We start from the raw sequence: 18,878 nt of genomic DNA on the forward strand, positions 1-18,878 counted from the left end.
TTACAACCAGAACGATCACGTTTTTTTGGTGTGGAAGCTGTGGCGGCAGAGAGCGTCCTGGTTGCTGTGCTGAGTCGATCGTGCTCTTGATCGTGTCTGGGAGCCTTGCCGAGCCTCGTGCCTCGCCTCGGTTGGCTCTGAGGTCCGCTGACTCGGAGTGCGGGGTCGGGCGGCGGGCGGACCTGCCTCCCTCTCCTGCTCGCGGCTTGGCGCCGGAGCTGGTTCCCTGGCGGCTGTGGGCGGACTTGGGCCAGGACCAGGAGGTCGGCAGCACCGCGGTTTCTCCTGCCCCCCCTGGCGAGAGCAAGGCCGGCTCGTCCGACGCCGATCCAGGGACAGTTGCGTCCACACCACGGTCCAGCCTGACCACCAGAAATAGCTACGTTGTGTGTGTGTGTGTGTGTGTGTGTGTGTGTGTGTGTGTGTGTGTGTGTGTGTGTGTGTGTGTGTGTGTGTGTGTGTGTGTGTGTGTGTGTGCGCGCTTGGCGCCTTAGAGGGATTGCTAACTGTATATTCATTGGAATTGTCTGTGTTTTTCCCCACGCCCGATCCCACACCATCCCGTCGAATCGCCCCGGATCCCTATTCTTGCCGAGTCTTGTTATTTCTGGTAATAATAAAAAAGAATAAACATCATCAACTCAGTGAAAAGTGACTCGTGCCACCTTCCTCGTCCCGTTTGCGGTAGAGCGATTAGAACCGCCATGTTTGGGTTATAAACAAATAAATCGCCTCCATCGTTTCGGCTCATTCTACGTTGGCGTGACTGTTCAAGTCCCGTGGACGTCACAGTATCATCTAAGAATGAACAATCTATATTAGCTGTGGAGTACTGCTCTCCACTATGGGCTGGTGCTCCAGCAACACACATCTCCTGGATTCTGTGAAACCTGAAGCTCTGAACATTATTGCAATCTCCCGTAATGAGGCCAAAGCACAAGCTCTGTTGTCGTCACAATGCAGGGCAGGTTGGTGGTCTCTCTGTGTTTCACTGTATATTCCCCAGGATTATTCACTTTGCTCCCTCAGTCCTCCACCCCTCCCCAGCAACTGCAGGATGCACACGTTCTTCCAGTTAAACTTCCAAAATCCAGGTTAACTGCACACCTCAACTATGTTGTTCCTCGCTTCTTCTGTATGTGGAACCACCTTCCAGAAGCTCTCTTTCGACTGGGATTTCCAGCAATCAGTGCACTGCCATCTCTTGTCATCCCCAATTCTGACCAATGATATTGATTAGTCTAATTAACCTTTCCGAATTAACCTCAAACCATTTTAATTGCTTGATACAGTTTCCTCCCATCCTCCCTGTTCGTTCATTTCCTCGATGTTTGTCCATAAACAGCAGTTTGGGACATTTTTTCAAAATTCTCTTCACCAAAGTCGACAACCATGATCATTTCTATACCCATTAACTCTCCCCAAGCCCACTTCTTTCCTGGTTTCCAGTTTTTGCTTCCACTTACAAGATTGAGAATTCATCCCGTGCTCTCATTCTCCCTCATGTGTCCAAGTCTCCCCCTATTTTGTCACTCTACCATGCTGTTGGTGTCCCCTCTAACTCACTCCCCCCTCCCCCTTTTGTACTGTTCTTTTACATTCTGATGTGTTCTGTATTCTCGCTCCTCTATGAGTCTCGATACTCTTCTTCTTCTTCTTCTTCTTCTTCTTCTTCTTCTTCTTCTTCTTCCAGCTGCTCCCGTTAGGAGTCGCCACAGCGGATCAACCATCTCCATTTCGCTCTATCCTCCACATCTTCCATTGACACTCCAACCACCCGCATGTCCGCCCTCACCGCATCCATGAACCTCTTCTTTGGCCTTCCTCTTCTCCTCCTGCCTGGCGGCTCCATCCTCAGCATCCTTCTCCCGATATACTCCGCTTCCCTCCTGTGCACATGACCAAACCATCTCAATCTCGCCTCTCACTTTGTCTCCAAACCATCCTACCTGCGCTGTCCCTCTAATATACTCATTCCTTATCCTGTCCATCCTCATCACTCCCAACGAGAATCGCAGCATCTTTAACTCTGCCACCTCCAGCTCCGCTTCCTGTCTTTTTGTTAGCGCCACCACCTCCAAACCATACAACATAGCTGGTCTCACTACCGTCTTATATACTTTCCCCTTCACTCTTGCAGCTACCCTTCTGTCACAAATCACTCCTGCAAATCTTCTCCACCCACTCCATCCTGCCTGCACTATCTTTTTCACTTCTCTACCACACTCTCCGTTACTATTGACAGTTGATCCCAAGTATTTAAACCCATCCACCTTCCCCACCTGAACTCCTTGCAACCACACCATACCACCACCCTCCCTCTCATTTACGCACATGTACTCCATCTTACTCCTACTGACTATCATTCCCCTTCTCTCCAGTGCGTACCTCCACCTCTCGAGGCTCACCTCAGCCTGCATGAGATCATGAGGTCTCTACTCTCTCTACAGATCATGATGTCATCCACGAACATCATAGTCCATGGAGACTCCAGTCTGATCTCGTCCGTCAACCTGTCCATCACAATTGCAAACAGGAAAGGGCTCAGAGTTGATCCTTGGTGCAATCCCACTTTAACCTTAAACTGGTCAGTCATTCCTACCACACACCTCACCGCTGTCACACTGTCCTCATACATATCCTGCACGATCCTCACATACTTCTCCACCACTCCCGACTTCCTCATACAATGCCACAACTCCTCTCTTGGCACCCTATCATAAGCTTTCTCTAAATCCACAAACACACAATGTAACTCCTTCTGGCCTTCCCTATACTTCTCCATCAACATTCTCAAAACAAACATCGCATTAGTGGTGCTCTTTCCTGGCATAAACCCATATTGATGCTCACAAATCGTCACCTCTCCTCTCAACCTAGCTTCCACTACTCTTTCCCACAACTTCATGGTGTGGCTTAACAACTTTATCCCTCTGTAATTTCCACAGCTCTGCACATCACCCTTGTTATTGAAAATCGGAACCAGCACACTTAATCTTCACTCCTCCGGCATTCTCTCACTTTTATTCACATCACTATTATCTCACATCCAAGATTTTATTAAACAATCTGGTTAACAACCCCACTGCCATCTCTCCGAAGCACTTCCATGCCTCCACTGGTATACCATCTGGGCCAACCGCCTTTCCACTCTTCATCCTCACTGATCCACCCCACTTCCTGATTCACAATCTCCACCTCTTCCATATATATATATATATATATATATATATATATATATATATATATATATATATATATATATATATATATATATATATATATATATATATATATATATATATATATATCTCTCTCTCTCTCTCTCTCTCTCTCTCTCTCTCTCTCTCTCTCTCTTCATTCATTCATTCATTCATCAGCTCATCAAAGTACTCCATCCACCTTCTCAACACACTCTCCTCGCTCGTCAGCACATTCCCACTTGCGTCCTTTATCACCCTAACCTGCAGCACATCCTTCCCAGCTCGGTCCCTCTGTCTTGCCAATCGGTATAAATCGTTTTCTCCTTCCTTTGTATCCAACTTCTCATACAACTCGTCTTATGCCTTTTTCTTAGCCTTTGCCACCTCTCTCTTTGCCTTTCGCCGCCACTCCTTGTACTCCTGCCTACTTTCTTCATCTCTCTGACTATCCCACTTCTTTTTCGCCAACCCCTTCTTCCTTATACTTTCCTGTACTTCCTCGTTCCACCACCAAGTCTCCTTATCTTCCTTCCTCTGTTCAGATGTCACACCAAGTGCCTTCCTAGCTATCTCCCTCACCACTTCTGCTGAAGTTGCCCAATCATCCCACCCATCTTTACCACCATACAACACCTGTCTCGCCTCCTCCCTAAATTCCACGCAACAGTCTTCCTCCTTCAGCTTCCACCATCTGGTCCTTGGTTCAGCCCTCACTCTCTTCCTCAACCTCACCTCCAAAATCATCCTATAGACCACCAATTGATGCTGTCAAGCTGCACTCTCCCCTGCCACCACCTTAAGTCTCTAATCTCTTTCAGGTTGCATCTCCTGCTCAAGATGTAATCCACCTGTGTGCACTTTCCTCCACTCTTGCATGTCACCTTGTGTTCCTCCTTCTTCTTGAAATACGTATTTACCACTGCCATTTCCATTCTTTTTGCAAACTCTACCACCATTTGCCCTTCCACATTTCTCTTGTTGAGACCGTACCTACCCATCACCTCCTCATCCTCTTTATTCCCTTCCCCAACATGCCCATTGAAATCTGCTCCAATCACCACTCTTTCATCCTTGGATACACTCTCCACCACTTCATCTAACTCACTCCAGAAATCTTCTTTATACTCCATCTCACTCTATGAGTCTCGATACCTCATAGAAAAAGTAGAACAGCAATCGGTAGAGCGCATACTTCTGCCAGGCTGAACAGTTTACCTTTTGTATCCAACTGACAGGCTGGAAGTGGAACTTCACTAAAATGGAATAGATTCATTCTCGTCACCTTCCTAACATATCCACCGAGTTTTGTCTGAATCTGTCATTAATTTTTGAGATATCGTGCTATAATAATGTTACGAATCTGGAAGCCTTGTGCACACAGACAGACAGCCGTCCCCATCGCTTAGTTATTTTGATAAGTGTATGCTTCTAGTTAGGGCCCCCTACCTGTGTCTAATGGGAATTACATACATGCGCCAAGTTATTTTTATAGTTAGGATTTTTACATCCACACCATCTTCGCTCTCACAGCAACAACACTCTGCTCGCGGCATTCTTCGCGCACTCGCCAGAAAGTGCGCGCGTGGGCGGAGTCTAACGTAGGCATGGCGTCCCTCCTTAGCCAATCGGCAAGGAGCGGGCGTCTCACCCTCCCCGTTTCCGGCTCAACACGATCACCATTAAGCACGTGGCCAGAGGTGAGGAGGTGGGCGGAGCCACAAACGCCTCCGCTCGGGACTCCGCCCAGAAGGGTGGGAGTTGCCCAGCCTATCGTGCGTCTGTCCAATGGAGGGCGGCCAGGGAATCGCGCGATGGTTCCGGCCAATCAAGAGGCGACTGGTCAGGGAAAGAGGCCCTCCCTCCTGGAGAGAAAGGTTGGGGATTTTTGGGACGAATGGGGGATATTGATCTCGTCCTGTCGCCGGCGTCTGCTCTCATCTCGTCCTGTCGCTGGAGTCTGGTTCTCTGTCAGCTCGAGCGTGTCTGGTCTGCTGGAACGAGGGTCGCACCTCGTCGACGCTGTGCTGGTCGCATCTCGACACCGATCTGGTTCGCTCGTCTCGTCGAAGACCGCACGAGGCGGGCAGGTCCCTTTCGTTTCTTTTGGGTGTGTGTCTGTCTGTCTGTGGGCCCGTCTGGAAGTATAAATTGTTAAGTGCTTGCTCTTTGTACATTGCATGACTATATTCGGTGTTAATTCTGCTCTGTGTCACCCCTTTCCCTATTGTAAATAAATCCCCTGTTAAATGTATCAGCTCATTTCTGTGTTTTCTTCATTGGTTTAACACGGTCGGTGCGTGTTGGGGAATTAAAGAAGGCCGTTGTTGCCGTAGTTGTGTGCATTTGGACCGACGGGACCTCGGTAACCATCCGCTCGGGTTACGCACGGGTCGAGCACTGAAACGACTCGTCCCGTTCGCGTTCCGTCGAGGGTATGAATACTCGGTAGTTCACCATGTGGGCCTCTCGGTATTTTGAAGTTTGGCAAATAACCCTGTACCACGTGGTTAATTTATTGACTATTTACGGTCCAGGAAGGGACCCGTACCCTCGGAGTTATCCGAGGGTGACGATCTAGATTCCGGGTGTTCGGTAGAGTCGATCCTACTGCTCCACCTAGCGGTTGTGCTCGCAACCGATACCCGGCCCGCAACAATATATAGTTTTTGGCCGTATCACTCAATGGTGAAGAATCATATTAAAATTCTAGGTCCCGGATCCAGATCCAAATCTTCACCAAAATCTCATCAATTTGTCCTTGTCAAACACCCAACCTGTTCAAATCTCATACAAATCAGACCGTAACTTTTTGAGATAGTCTGTTCACAGACAGACAGACAGACAGACAGACAGACACACAGTGGTGCAAACACAACCTCCGTTGTCCTTGGTTGGCGGAGGTAAAATAAATAATAAAATGGTGACGACTTCATAATGCAGGCCAGAGCCTCTGCTCAGTTTTGCATCAGTAAGAACATGTCAGATGTTGAGTGTCTAGGGTAGAGGCCAAATTAATTATCAGCATCCTGGTGCAAAACCATACACTTATGGATCTCATGAAATTATGGATTCCATCACTTTGTCGATTTATGGTTCAGAGGATAGCACGAGTCATTATAAAGGTTGTGCCGAGTCAATCTGTCACGTAATCAAAACTTTACAACTGTGATACTCTCCACTCTCTATAGGACTGGAGTGTGTCGAGAATGCAGTTGCGAAAGACAAAATGAATAATTGTATCGATAAAGAAATGTACAAAAAAGGAAATGTACTTTTTCCAAAAGAAACTACGGGATGTTTGACATCGGAAAGCGAGTGTTTCACGGTTGGATTCTATCGGGTCCATAATTGATGACCCGAGTCTTCTGCCTTTTCTTGTGAAATGTTATAACGTTGGCTTTGTAATAAAATGTTATAAAATAAAAACAGAGGAAATGTCAGTTTGTTCAATCGTTTTTTTCAGGACCCCTGTGATGATTGTTTCCCCCAAAGTTGCAATTAAGATGCGTACGGGTGAACGTGTAACCGTTACTCGTTCACCCGGACGCATCTTAATTGCAACTTTGAATAAAATGGTGCGTGTTGGGGAAATGAGGTGCGTTACAGTGTAACGTCTACGTGACACTTTACTGCAGTGACAAGTTAGGGGTGAATGGAAAATAAAGAAACTTTTTTTAAAAGGGTTTGTTCCAGTGACATGGATCCGGAGAATTGGGGTTTGTAGGTCAGTAATTTGTTTCCTCAGCCACCTCAGGTGGGTGGAGGTTATGTTTTCACCCCTGTCTGTCCGTCTGTTTGTTTGTTCGTTTGTTTCTGTCTGTGAACAGGATATCTCAAAAAGTTGTGGATGCGTTCAGACAAAATTTGGTGGAGTGATTGGGTGTGTGACAAGGACAAAATGATTTGATTTTGGTGAAGATTCGGATACTGGAATTTCTTAAGTGATAGGGCTAAAACCAATGCATAGAACTACATATCAAAAAGTTATGGACGGATTCGGACAAAATTTCGACAGGTTGAGTGTGCAACACGAACAAATCGATTCGATTTTGGTGAAGATCCGAATCAGAATCTGGAAACTACAATTTTTAAGTGATTCTTCACCATTAAGAGATGCGACCCAAAAACGATATAAAGCACGATATCTCAAAAAAATGTGGACAAGCTATGACAAAGCATGGTGGATGAGTTGGTTAGGTGACAAGAACAACCTGATTCGATTTTGGTTCAGGTCCGGATCCAGATCCGGCCCATCAGTGGGATACAAAATGTAAACTGTTCAGCATGGAGGAGGTATCCGTGCTCCACCGAGTGCCGTTCTTGTTAAATGCTGTTCTGGTACTTTTGTTTTGTATTTATTTTTAAATTATCTTGATTATACTTTGTATATACTGAACTGAACAAATGAACAACTGATTATATACTGAACAAATCACGCAATTTAAGACAACTATTGATTAACATGTACTCGCTCCCTCTTTCGAGTGCAGCCTTCTGGCTGCTGGTTGCATCATTGGTTAGGGACGCAGCTATGCCACTGATGCAGTGTCCCGATTACCAGTAAACTGGTACTCATTTTGCTGACCTCGGAAGGATGACAGGCTGAGCCAACCCCACCTGGTATTAATTCAGCGGCAAACGGGAATCGAACTCGGGACCCTAGGAACCCAAGTCAGCCACTAAGCCAACACCAAGCCTTGACATGTACTGTGATTATGTGACTGTACATGTGAATTAAAATGAATGATGTTATCACCAAACATGCATTCAAATGAATGATGTTATCACCAAACATGCATTCAAATGAATGATGTTATCTGTAATGTGTAACGGTGTAATTCGAAGAGACCAACACAGTACTCACGTAAATGGCACATCTCAATCGAATCTTAACCAAATGACCTGACCAACCTGGTCCCAGGTGATCAGATTTGGGTTAGTGCTGAGATTATGCATTTACCTTTGAGCTATCTGGTCTGGGTTCGATTTCCCACCTGACAATAAACCGAATGAATGGGTGCTTTGCCGGCAGGGCATTACATGACAAAGCACATTATCCCTCGGATGGACATTAAGCCGGACGTCCCAAAAAAGTACTTTTAAAACAATTCGTTGATGGGTATTAAAGATCCCACCGTGTCGTTCGTGAAGAGTAAGAGAGTTATAACTGGCACCCCAAAACAAATGTCGAATTCCTGCCCAAGTCACGTTAATCAAACATCTGGCCAAATCAGCCGGATTGGGCTCAAACACTTTCCCACTCTCAACCCCACGTGGGATAATTGGGGCCGCTAAATAAGTAGTTGTTGTATTCTGCATCGAAAGCTCATGGAAGAGTTTCTACATATATTCCGTATCACAGAGGACAAGAATATCATCGATGATTATTTTTCACATGATCTTACAATGACATTAGAAGACAACGGACAAATGGACACATTATATGGAATTTGAACAATCACGGGATCAGTATTGTGAGCAAACTTCTCAGATGATATTACCAAACAGGCTAACCTATCTCCCTTGTTCATTAGAGCTGTAACTACTACCCCAAAAGGCTCAAAAGTATTTACATGAACAATGTACGAGGGGCAGTCAATAAGTAACCTTAAAATGGCGATATAAAGTTGAGAATGTAATGCGTGTAGTTGTGGACGACATATGTTATATCTATGGGTAAGAGTCATATTTTTTTCTGTTTTAGATCTAGCAACATTGAGCGTATGACGTCAGTAGAGCAGTTCCAAGATGACGGCTCCCATAGAAGCATGCACCAGGGAGGAGCAACGTTCTGTCATCCGTTTCTTGGGAAGTGAGGGTATGAATCCATCGCAGAATGAAAATGCAATATGGTGACACATGTTAATCGCTGCAGCGGGTGTACGACTGGGACAGGAAGTTTAAAGGTAGAGTTCTTATCTTATTTGGGTGCGAGTTATCTTGGCACCCACCTTGCAGACACTTTGTGGAACCCCAGCACGTTGTGAATGATATGGTGTGCTGAACCATGGCTAATGTTCAATTTGGAGATCACGTCATCCAGCGTAATGTGATGGTTTCCCCTTAGCACGCGCTCAACTACTGCAACCATTTCTGGTGTGTCGGCTGTGTGAGGCCGGCCTGAGCGAGCAGCGTCTGCCACACTGGACACTCCACTTTTAAACTTCCTGTCCCAGTCATACACCTGCTGCAGCAATAAAGATGCATCACCATATTGGATTTTCATTCTGCCATGGAGTTCACTGAGATTCACACCCTCACTTCCCAAGAAACGGATGACAGAACGTTGCTCCTCCTTGGTGTATGCTTCTCAGGGAGCCGCCTTCTTGGAACTGCTCTACTGACATCATGCGCTCAATAGTCAATATTGCTAGATCTAAAACAGAAAAAAAAAAACATGACTCTTACCCATAAATATAACATACGTCGTCCACAACTACACACGTTACATTCTCGAATTTATATCACCATTTTAAGGTTACTTATTGACTGCCCCTCGTACAACGCAACATGCTCGGTCGTCCAACTACCAATTCGAGTACATTCTCCTTCCGTTGTACCGATATACTTTCCTACAAGATAATAAGACTCACTAAAAAACAAATTTTAAACTATTAAATTATGAAACAGTGAATTTAAATGTCAAAACGGGTTTCTTAATCTGGTTTTATGGCAAGTTCATGGGATTTTGTTATAAGTGTGGAGAAGGCAAACATTCTTTCCTTTAAATATTTATTGGAAGAAATATTCTTAACAAAAAAACTGAAACAGGTGGGTATAACCACACCCATTCCATAGACCAATCATGGTGCATGTCCTGACAATTGGATGTGGACCAAAGGATACACAAACAAGCAACTTTGATGCAAGAAGCCGCGTGGCCCATCAAGTTTGCATGACATCAACACCACATGAATTCAATCGATCAGATTATCTTGCGGTAATTCATCGTCCGTCCGTCTGTCTGTTCCCAGGTACCGCAAAAACGGCTGAACCAATCGCAGCCATTTTTAACCTCTGCCATCGAAGATCGGAGGTTACTGTTTTCACCCCTTTCTGTTTGTTTGTTTGTTTGTGAAAAGTATTTCGGAAAAACTCATCGACGGATTTCGACGAAACTTGGTGGGGGGGGGGGGGGTGAGGTATGGTCCAAGGATCATGCCATTAGATTTTGGACTTGGTCCCCTTCCCCCAAAAAAAAATTGTTAGAGAAATTTTTTTTTTGCATTTCTACATGTGTTAAGTGATTTCCAACCCCCCCCCAAAAAAAATGTTACCCCCCCCCAAAAAAATTTGTTAGAGAAAAATTTTTTTTTTTGCATTTCTACATGTTTTCAGTGATTTCCAACCCCCCCCCCCCAAAAAAAAATTTCGAGAAATTTTTTTTTTTTGCATTTCTACATGTTTTAAGTGATTTCCAACCCCCCCCCTCCAAAAAAAAATGTTGGAGAAAAGAACAACTGTCAGCACTGTTGACATCATATTTAATGAATAAGATATAAGGTTCACTTGAGTGACCCAGCAGTATTGGCGGCGGAGGTTTTGCACTCTCCCGAGTGCTCCCCCTCTAGTTTGGGTGTGTAATCCTGGGACCCCTTGGAGTAAAATAGGCATAAATATAATAAAATGACTCCCTTGACGCCTCACATAGGGAGCAGGTGCTTCTAGTAGAATTAAATTCACCATGGGGGAGAGGATGGGGTAGGGAGGAGAGGTGGTGTGGAGAAGTGGAGGAAGGTGAGAGTAAGAAGCGTGGCAGGGGGGGGGAGAGGAGTGGGAGTAAGAAGAGTGGGGGGTGGGTAGGGTGGGAGTAAGAGGAATAAGAGGAGTGGGGAGGGTAGGGTGGGAATAAGAGGAGTGGGGAGGGTAGGGTGGGAGTAAGAGGAGTGGGGAGGGTAGGGTGGGAGTAAGAGGAGTGGGGAGGGTAGGGTGGGAGTAAGAGGAGTGGGGAGGGTAGGGTGGGAGTAAGAGGAGTGGGGAGGAGGGGAGGGTGGGAGTAAGAGGAATAAGAGGAGTGGGGAGGGTAGGGTGGGAGTAAGAGGAGTGGGGAGGGTAGGGTGGGAGTAGGAGGAGTGGGGAGGAGGGAGGGTGTGAGTCAGAGGAGTCAGAGGAATGGGGGGGGGGGGTAGGGTGGAAATAAGGGGTGTAGGGTGGGAATAACTGGGGGGAGGATGGGAGGAAGAGGAGTGGGGGGAGGGTGGAAGTAAAAGGAGTGTTTGGGGGAGGGTGGGAGTAAGAGGAGTGGGGGGAAGAGGAGTGGCAGTTAGAGGAGTGGGAGTAAGAGGAGTGGGGGGGAGGGTGGGAGTAAGAAGAGTGGAGGGGAGGGTGAGAGTAAGAGGAGTGGGGGAGGGTGGGAGTAAGAGGAGTGGGGGGAGGGTGGGAGTAAGAGGAGTGGGGGGGGAGGGTGGGAGTAAGAAGAGTGGGGGGAGGGTGGGAGTAAGAGGAGTTTGGGGGAGGGTGGGAGTAAAAGGAGTGGGGGGGAGGGTGGGAGTAAGAGGAGTGGGGGGAGGGTGAGAGTAAGAGGAGTGGGGGAGGGTGGGAGTAAGAGGAGTGGGGGGAGGGTGAGAGTAAGAGGAGTGGGGGGGGAAGAGGAGTCGCAGTTATAGGAGTGGGAGTAAGAGGAGTGGGGGGAGGGTGGGAGTAAGAAGAGTGGAGGGGGAGGGTGGGAGTAAGAAGAGTGGAGGGGGAGGGTGGGAGTAAGAGGAGTTTGGGGGGAGGGTGGGAGTAAGAGGAGTTTGGGGGGGGGGAGGGTGGGAGTAAGAGGAGTGGGGGGAGGGTGGGCGTAAGAGGAGTGGGGGGAGGGTGGGCGTAAGAGGATTGGGGGGAGGGTGGGCGTAAGAGGAGTGGGGGGTGATAGAGAGACAGAGACAGGTAGGAGTAGGAGTAGATCATCATGGCAAGGATTACACTGATTTTTTGTTTTGTTTTGTTTTGGGTTTTTTGCTATTGCCTTCCCAGCAGAAGTCACGGCAGGAATTTGTGCAGGGTGCCGGCGATAGTTCGCTTCATTTTCACGAAAGACACCATGGGATCTTTAACGTCCACCAACTAATGCTGACAGACGGGATGTTCGTTTAACGTCCATCTGAGGGACGGCACACACATTGATGAATCACGTTCTGCCTGTGAAACATCAGGATGACACATTATACCCGAGTCGGGACATATGGATATCCTGTCAGCCAACACTTACATACTGTATATACGTATATATCGTTTTATTTATTCATTTGAATTATTTTTTATGATTTCGAATTACAAAATAGCTTCTAACTTTTTCTCTTTTTGTCGTTTATTTATTGGGGGGTGGAGGGGGGGGCAGGGAGATTTTTGGGGGAGGAAAGAACAAACCACTTTTTAACGAACAATCACATAGATGTACGTCACAATGACGACACACGTGTCAAAGCACCAATATCAATAATATGGGAAAACTTTCAATGGGAAATATTCCCCCTTTTTATAAACACTCGATCAATGAGTAAAACATACCGGCGGGAATTTGACTGCAGCCACCCTGACGCCAAAAACGACCTGCGTGGAGAAAAATCTTGTCGCCATCACCTCACGCTGCTTGCAACTCGCCACTTCCCGCCAGAGAAAGCCGGTTGCGCATGCGCATTGACACACTTAAATTCCTCTGACGTTTGAGGTCGTTCAGAACACATGGGGACAGTCAGTGCTTCGCCAGCAGGGTTTCCACACAAGGAACTTCGACGCAGGCATCGTTGTGATCTTTTCCAATTTGTATCGCTGCGTCTTATAAAACCTGAATGCGGAAAAAGTACGTTATTTTAACTTGCATTTTTTATTCTCCCATTCTCCAATGGAAGGCGAGAGACGACGGGGCGTGAGGGAGGCTCGGCCGTTCCCATGGTAACGCTTTCCAACACATTTGCAAAACGTGACGTCAATCGAGTGCGGAGCCAACTCGACGATATCAGAATTTGAGAATAAGACCTCATCGCCGTTCATGTGGAAAAGCGATATCGATTTAGTTCCAATTTGTGCGACATTAATTACCCTGTTGTGTATTTTACTCAGTCCGGCGATCGTTTCCGCCAAAAAAAATCTCACGGGTACTGAGGTGGGCTGACAGGGTTTAAGCCTTAAGGTATGTACACTCGCCTCGAAGTTAGCATCCCTGGGTTCGAATCTCGGTCCACCTATAACCTGCCATCCTGGTGTTCTGCAGGTTGGCGAAGCATCGGTGTGCGCCGGTCCTTCAGGTTGAGGTTGAACTGCATGTCCCGTCTCCTGGTATAAGCTCGGTATCCTTTACTCAGAGAAGGGGTTACCGCCGGCAACCATGGACTATGATGTACCCACCATTGTGTACTCTTATCAGGGATTTCCCTACACTCACCCCCCCCCACAAATCTCCCAACACCCCCCTCCACAAATCTCCCAACACCCCCCCCACAAATGTCCCAACACCCTCCCCCACAAATCTCCCAACACCCCCCACAAATCTCCCAACCCCCGACAAATCTCCCAACACCCCCCACAAATCTCCCAACCCCCCCACAAATCTCCCAACACCCCCCACAAATCTCCCAACACCCCCCACAAATCTCCCAACACCCCCCCCCACAAATCTCCCAACACCCCCCACAAATCTCCCAACACCCTCCCCCACAAATCTCCCAACACCCCCCACAAATCTCCCAAACCCCCCACAAATCTCCCAACACCCCCCACAAATCTCCCAACCCCCCCCCACAAATCTCCCAACACCCCCCACAAATCTCCCAACACCCCCCACAAATCTCCCAACACCCCCCCCCACAAATCTCCCAACACCCCCCCCCCACAAATCTCCCAACACCCCCCCACAAATCTCCCAACACCCTCCCCCACAAATCTCCCAACACCCCCCCACAAATCTCCCAAACCCCCCACAAATCTCCCAACACCCCCCACAAATCTCCCAACCCCCCCACAAATCTCCCAACACCCCCCACAAATCTCCCAACACCCCCCACAAATCTCCCAACACCCCCCCCCACAAATCTCCCAACACCCCCTCACAAATCTCCCAACACCCCCTCACAAATCTCCCAACACCCCCCACAAATCTTCCAACACCCCCCACAAATCTCCCAACACCCCCCACAAATCTCCCAACACCCCCCCCCCCAAAATCTCCCAACACCCCCCACAAATCTCCCAACACCCCCCACAAATCTCCCAATACCCCCCCCCCACAAATCTCCCAACACCCCCCCACAAATCTCCCAACACCCCCCCCCACAAATCTCCCAACACCCCCTCCACAAATCTCCCAACACCCCCCAGCAGTCAACCATCACATGCACTGTTGCCAATTTGTTCATTTTCCATGGTGTCACGTAGCCCCCCTGACGATATGGGTGAAAGGTGAGATTTATCTGACGGCATAGTAGTCTCACATTTCTGGAGGGCTGGGTTCGGTTTTTCCCCCCCCCCCCCACCCCCATCTGTGAGCACTGAGCACGAAATGTAAAAAAGTTGTGGATGGATTTGGATGAAACTTGGTGGACAGGTTGGACGTGTGTGATAAGCAGTGCCGGATTAAGCCGCGGCTGGCCCTAAAGGCACATTTTGAAATTTTAGAGAATGGCCTGAAAAATTTAAATTAGATCTTGGGCTCATGGAAATGGACCCCAGACAAAAGATGAACTGATTCAAGAACAAAATATTTAATACAAAAAAAAAGACAAATATTTCAAGTGAAAATAATTTTTGGCCCGAATTTTTGGCCCGAATTTTTGGCTGGCCCTAAGGCACGTGCCTTGTCTGCCTAATGGTTTATCCAGCACTGGTGATAAGGACGAGTTGATTCGATTTTGGGAGAAGATCCGAATCCCGATACGATAAATTGGGTTTTTTTTTAAAAGTGATTCTTCACCATTAAGAGATTGGGCAAAAAATGATAGATACTGGAAAGCATTTTAATGTCAGAAGGTTGGGAACGGATTATGACAAAACTTGGTGAATGACTTTTTGTAGATGACAAAGCATTTTATGTCAGAAAGTTGTGGACGGATTATGACAAAACTTGGTGGATGACTTTTTGCAGATGACACGAACAAGTCGATTCGATTTTGGTTCTGCGTGCGCGCGATCGGAAAGAATTTGAAGCCAATGTTCCATCAAACTACAGGTTTTGTTTTCTGATTCATGTTCAAAATATAACGTTCAATTGACATTAAGTTGTCACTCCATCATAAACTGACGTTTCTGGACAGACAGACAGAGAAACAAGCCGGTCGGCGGACATGGGTAGTCGACTACCCTATAGAACCTGACGCGATGGGCCCGTTCGATGGGGGATGACCTGAGGATTAAGCACAATGAAATTCATGATTCTAGCTTCAAGGGTTAATGCTGCAGATTGTTTTTTCGTTAAAATACCCCCACATTTAGAGGTTTTTCGGCCGTTGCTAGGCAACGGAGGGGTCCATAGCAACGGTTCTTTCTCACACATAACTCGGACATACTATGAACCTACCATACCAGTTTCACGTATATCTGACTCATACTCTCTGAGATATAACGAACTTCGTTTTTTTATTGTTTTCGACCAGGGTTCATTCAAAGTCTATCTTCTCCAACAGTTTTCATAGGATCCGGCTGGAAATTTTTGACAATATGGTTGAATGTACTGCCCACAGTCGCTCGTGGCCCGATTTTTGATTTTCGAAAAAATTAATTGTTTATGATTTTTCAAAAATTTCAGACCCGTTGCTAGGCAACGGTGGTGTCCATAGCAACGGTTCTCATTTGTACACAACCAGGTCATGGTATGAACGAACCTACCAGCCAAGTTTCATCGAAATCGCCATTTTAAATACTGATAATAAGGGTAGAAAACAAAATCTGAAAAAAAAAATTGAGATTTTTTTTTTCGACTAGATCGACTACCTAACTCAACCAATTGCTTAACCCCACCTTTTGCTTCACGCACTTTTTTCTTCTTCTTCTCCTCCTCTTTCCTTTATAATGGGTTGATATGAGGTCCAATGGCACCAAGCTTCTGCTCTGCCTTGACCATGATACTGTTGTGGGCCGGGGTTCGGTGGTGATAAACGACCACGAGGGTGGAGCAGTGGAGTCGTCTCCCACCGAACACCCGGAATTTAGGTCGTGACTCTCGGACAACTCCGAAAGGTCACAGGTCACTTTGAGGACCGTGGTCACCAATATTTCGACGGCGTGAGGTAGGGTCCACTTGTCTCATTCCAATTTACCTAAGTACGCACACCATCCAACTACCGGGGAAACCACACCCTCGGCCGACTTTGTCCGAATTGAGTCGCTATCACCGACTCGGATCCGGCGTAACCGAGCAGAAGTTACCAAAGCTGCACCGGACCAAATGAACAATTTACGGCACGAACGGCTTTTCTATTTCTCAATACTCACCTTGCTAGGCCAATGGGAGAAAGCACAGAAACCGAGCTGGTACATTTAACAGGGGTTTTATTTTACATTAATCGGGTGGGAGACACAGAGCAGAGTTATCACGAATAAAGAAATGTAAAGTACAATTAACAAGGCACTTAACGATTCTACTTAGACGGGGCCCACAGACACACACACACACACACACACACACACACACACACACACACACACACACACACACACACACACACACACACACACACGAAACTGGACCCCGTGGATCTTTATTCGGTAGAGCCGGGCCGGAGTACCTTCCCGCCTCGTGCGGTCACACCGACTCCGAACCACCACGGTGGGACTCGAACCCATGACCCGAAGTCCACGGCCCATGACCCCGGCAGCTCGGCCGCCACCACCACGAGAATCCACCGCAAAGGCCCGCAGACGACGACCGAGACCAAGCCACCATGACCGCAGACGCTCAGCAGTCGCCACGATCACTGCTCTTCGGTCACCACCACCACGGTGAGCCACCGCAAAGGACCGCAGACCGCTCAAATCACGACCGCAGACCCAGCCAATCACCACAATCACTCCTCTACTCTCTTGAGGTGGGAGCGGTTTCTTTCCTCGCCACTCGCCTCCTGATTGGACGGTCCCATCGCACGATCCGCTGGCCGTCCCTCATTGGACAGGCCCATGGTATGCGGGGCAACTCCCACCTTTCTGGGGCGGAGTCGGATCTGAGGCAATGGAGGCTCCGCCCATGCCTTCAGCCAAAACACGTGGGCAATGGCTACCCGGATGAGTGAGGGTGGTGTCGTTGTTGTTGTTGTATAAAAACCTAAATAAAAAATAACTCGTAGCGCACACACGAAAATCCCATTAGACAGAAGGAGGGATTCTAACTATAAACACATACTTATCGAAATAACTAAGCTACGGGGACTGCTGTCTGTTTGTATGTAAATGGCTTCCAAATCCGTAACAATACTTCTCCACCTCCCTCTGTCCTCAGCCAACTCTCTCCACTCTCCAACCACACCTACCTCACAGATATCCCTCCTCACACAATCCTCCCCTCTCAACCATGGTCTACCTCTTTTATTCCATGGTCTACCTTGCTCCCTCAATCTATCCACTCTCTTTGCCATTCTGTCTTCCCCCATCCGCACCAAGTGTCCAGCCCATCTCAGCCGGCATTTCACCAATCTCCCCGTCAAACTCATCTGCACACCAATCTCCTCTCTCAGTTCATCTATCCTCATTCTCTCCACCCTCTTCATTCCCGCAACCCTCCTGACCCAGTTGTTCTCGCAAACCCGCAGCCTTCTGGTGTTGTCTCTCTGTCAGTGCCATCATCCCCAGGCCATAAAGGTGGGCCGCGTTACACATGACGTCAGAACCTTCCCCTTCCATTTTCTTGATATCTTTCTGTCTGCCATTACTCCTTCCATGCCTGGTGTTGGCTTAATGGTTATGGCAGTGGGCTTTGGATCCGAGGATCCTGAGTTCAAATACCGCTCAGCTCGGTGGGGTTAACTCGGCCTGTCATTAATACCAGGTGGGGTTAACTCAGCCTGTCATCCTTCCGAGGTCGGCAAAACGAGTGCTCGTATACTGTGTCGGAGTGGCGACCCATCCAGGATTGTGCCCATTAGCCAAGGAGACTGTTTAAGCAGCACCAAAGCTCTGCACAGAGTATTATCCCAATCTCCTATTACTCCCTCCACCCTCCTCCATGCATTCACACCCACCTGAATCCTCATCTGCACCTCTGCATTGGACTTACCATCTCTGGTCACTGTTCCTCCCAGATACTCAAACCTATTTCCCTGCCTGATCTCCTTCGCCTTTAACCTGATATTCATTTCTTTTCTCTGCTGCCCGACCCACATCACCTCACGACCTCAGTCTTCTCCATACGCATCTTCAGCTCATGCTTCCAAAATGCCTCCTTTCACTCCCCCAGTACTTCCTACATCTCCTGCCCACTCTCCACCACAACAGCCAGATTGTCAGCATGCAGCATCCTCCCCATATGACCCTTCAAGCTCACCTTCCCGCTTACCAGCTCCATCACCATGATAAATATTAGTGGGCTGAGAATGCTTCCCTGCCTCAATTCATGCCGAACTCCTCAGACATTCCAGGACCAACCAAAACTCTTCCCTTCGTTCCCTTGTACATCCCTTCCACCAACCTAACTTTTGCTTCCGGCACTCCTATCCATCTAAGTGTCACCATCACCACCTCTCTCGGGACAGTGTCGTCGGCCTTCTCCAG

General features: G+C 47.7%; 1 protein-coding gene across 2 annotated transcripts in view; it reads right to left on the minus strand.

The window, feature by feature from the left end:
• LOC147013429 (branched-chain-amino-acid aminotransferase, mitochondrial-like) overlaps positions 1-12,970 on the minus strand; it is a 92,469-nt gene extending 79,499 nt beyond the window's left edge. The window contains exon 1 of one of the 2 annotated variants that reach the window (XM_085855257.1): positions 12,696-12,970. In XM_085855257.1, the coding sequence (XP_085711383.1) occupies positions 12,696-12,764 (69 nt within the window). In that variant the 5' untranslated portion in view covers positions 12,765-12,970. The remainder of the gene's footprint in view (positions 1-12,695) is intronic. The other variant, XM_085855256.1, reaches the window with a different exon arrangement.
• Between the last annotated feature and the right edge of the window lie 5,908 nt (positions 12,971-18,878).

The sequence above is a fragment of the Eptatretus burgeri genome, chromosome 14, assembly GCF_056783735.1.
Source record: "Eptatretus burgeri isolate ZD-2024b chromosome 14, Ebu_testis_v1, whole genome shotgun sequence".
NCBI lineage: Eukaryota > Metazoa > Chordata > Myxini > Myxiniformes > Myxinidae > Eptatretus > Eptatretus burgeri.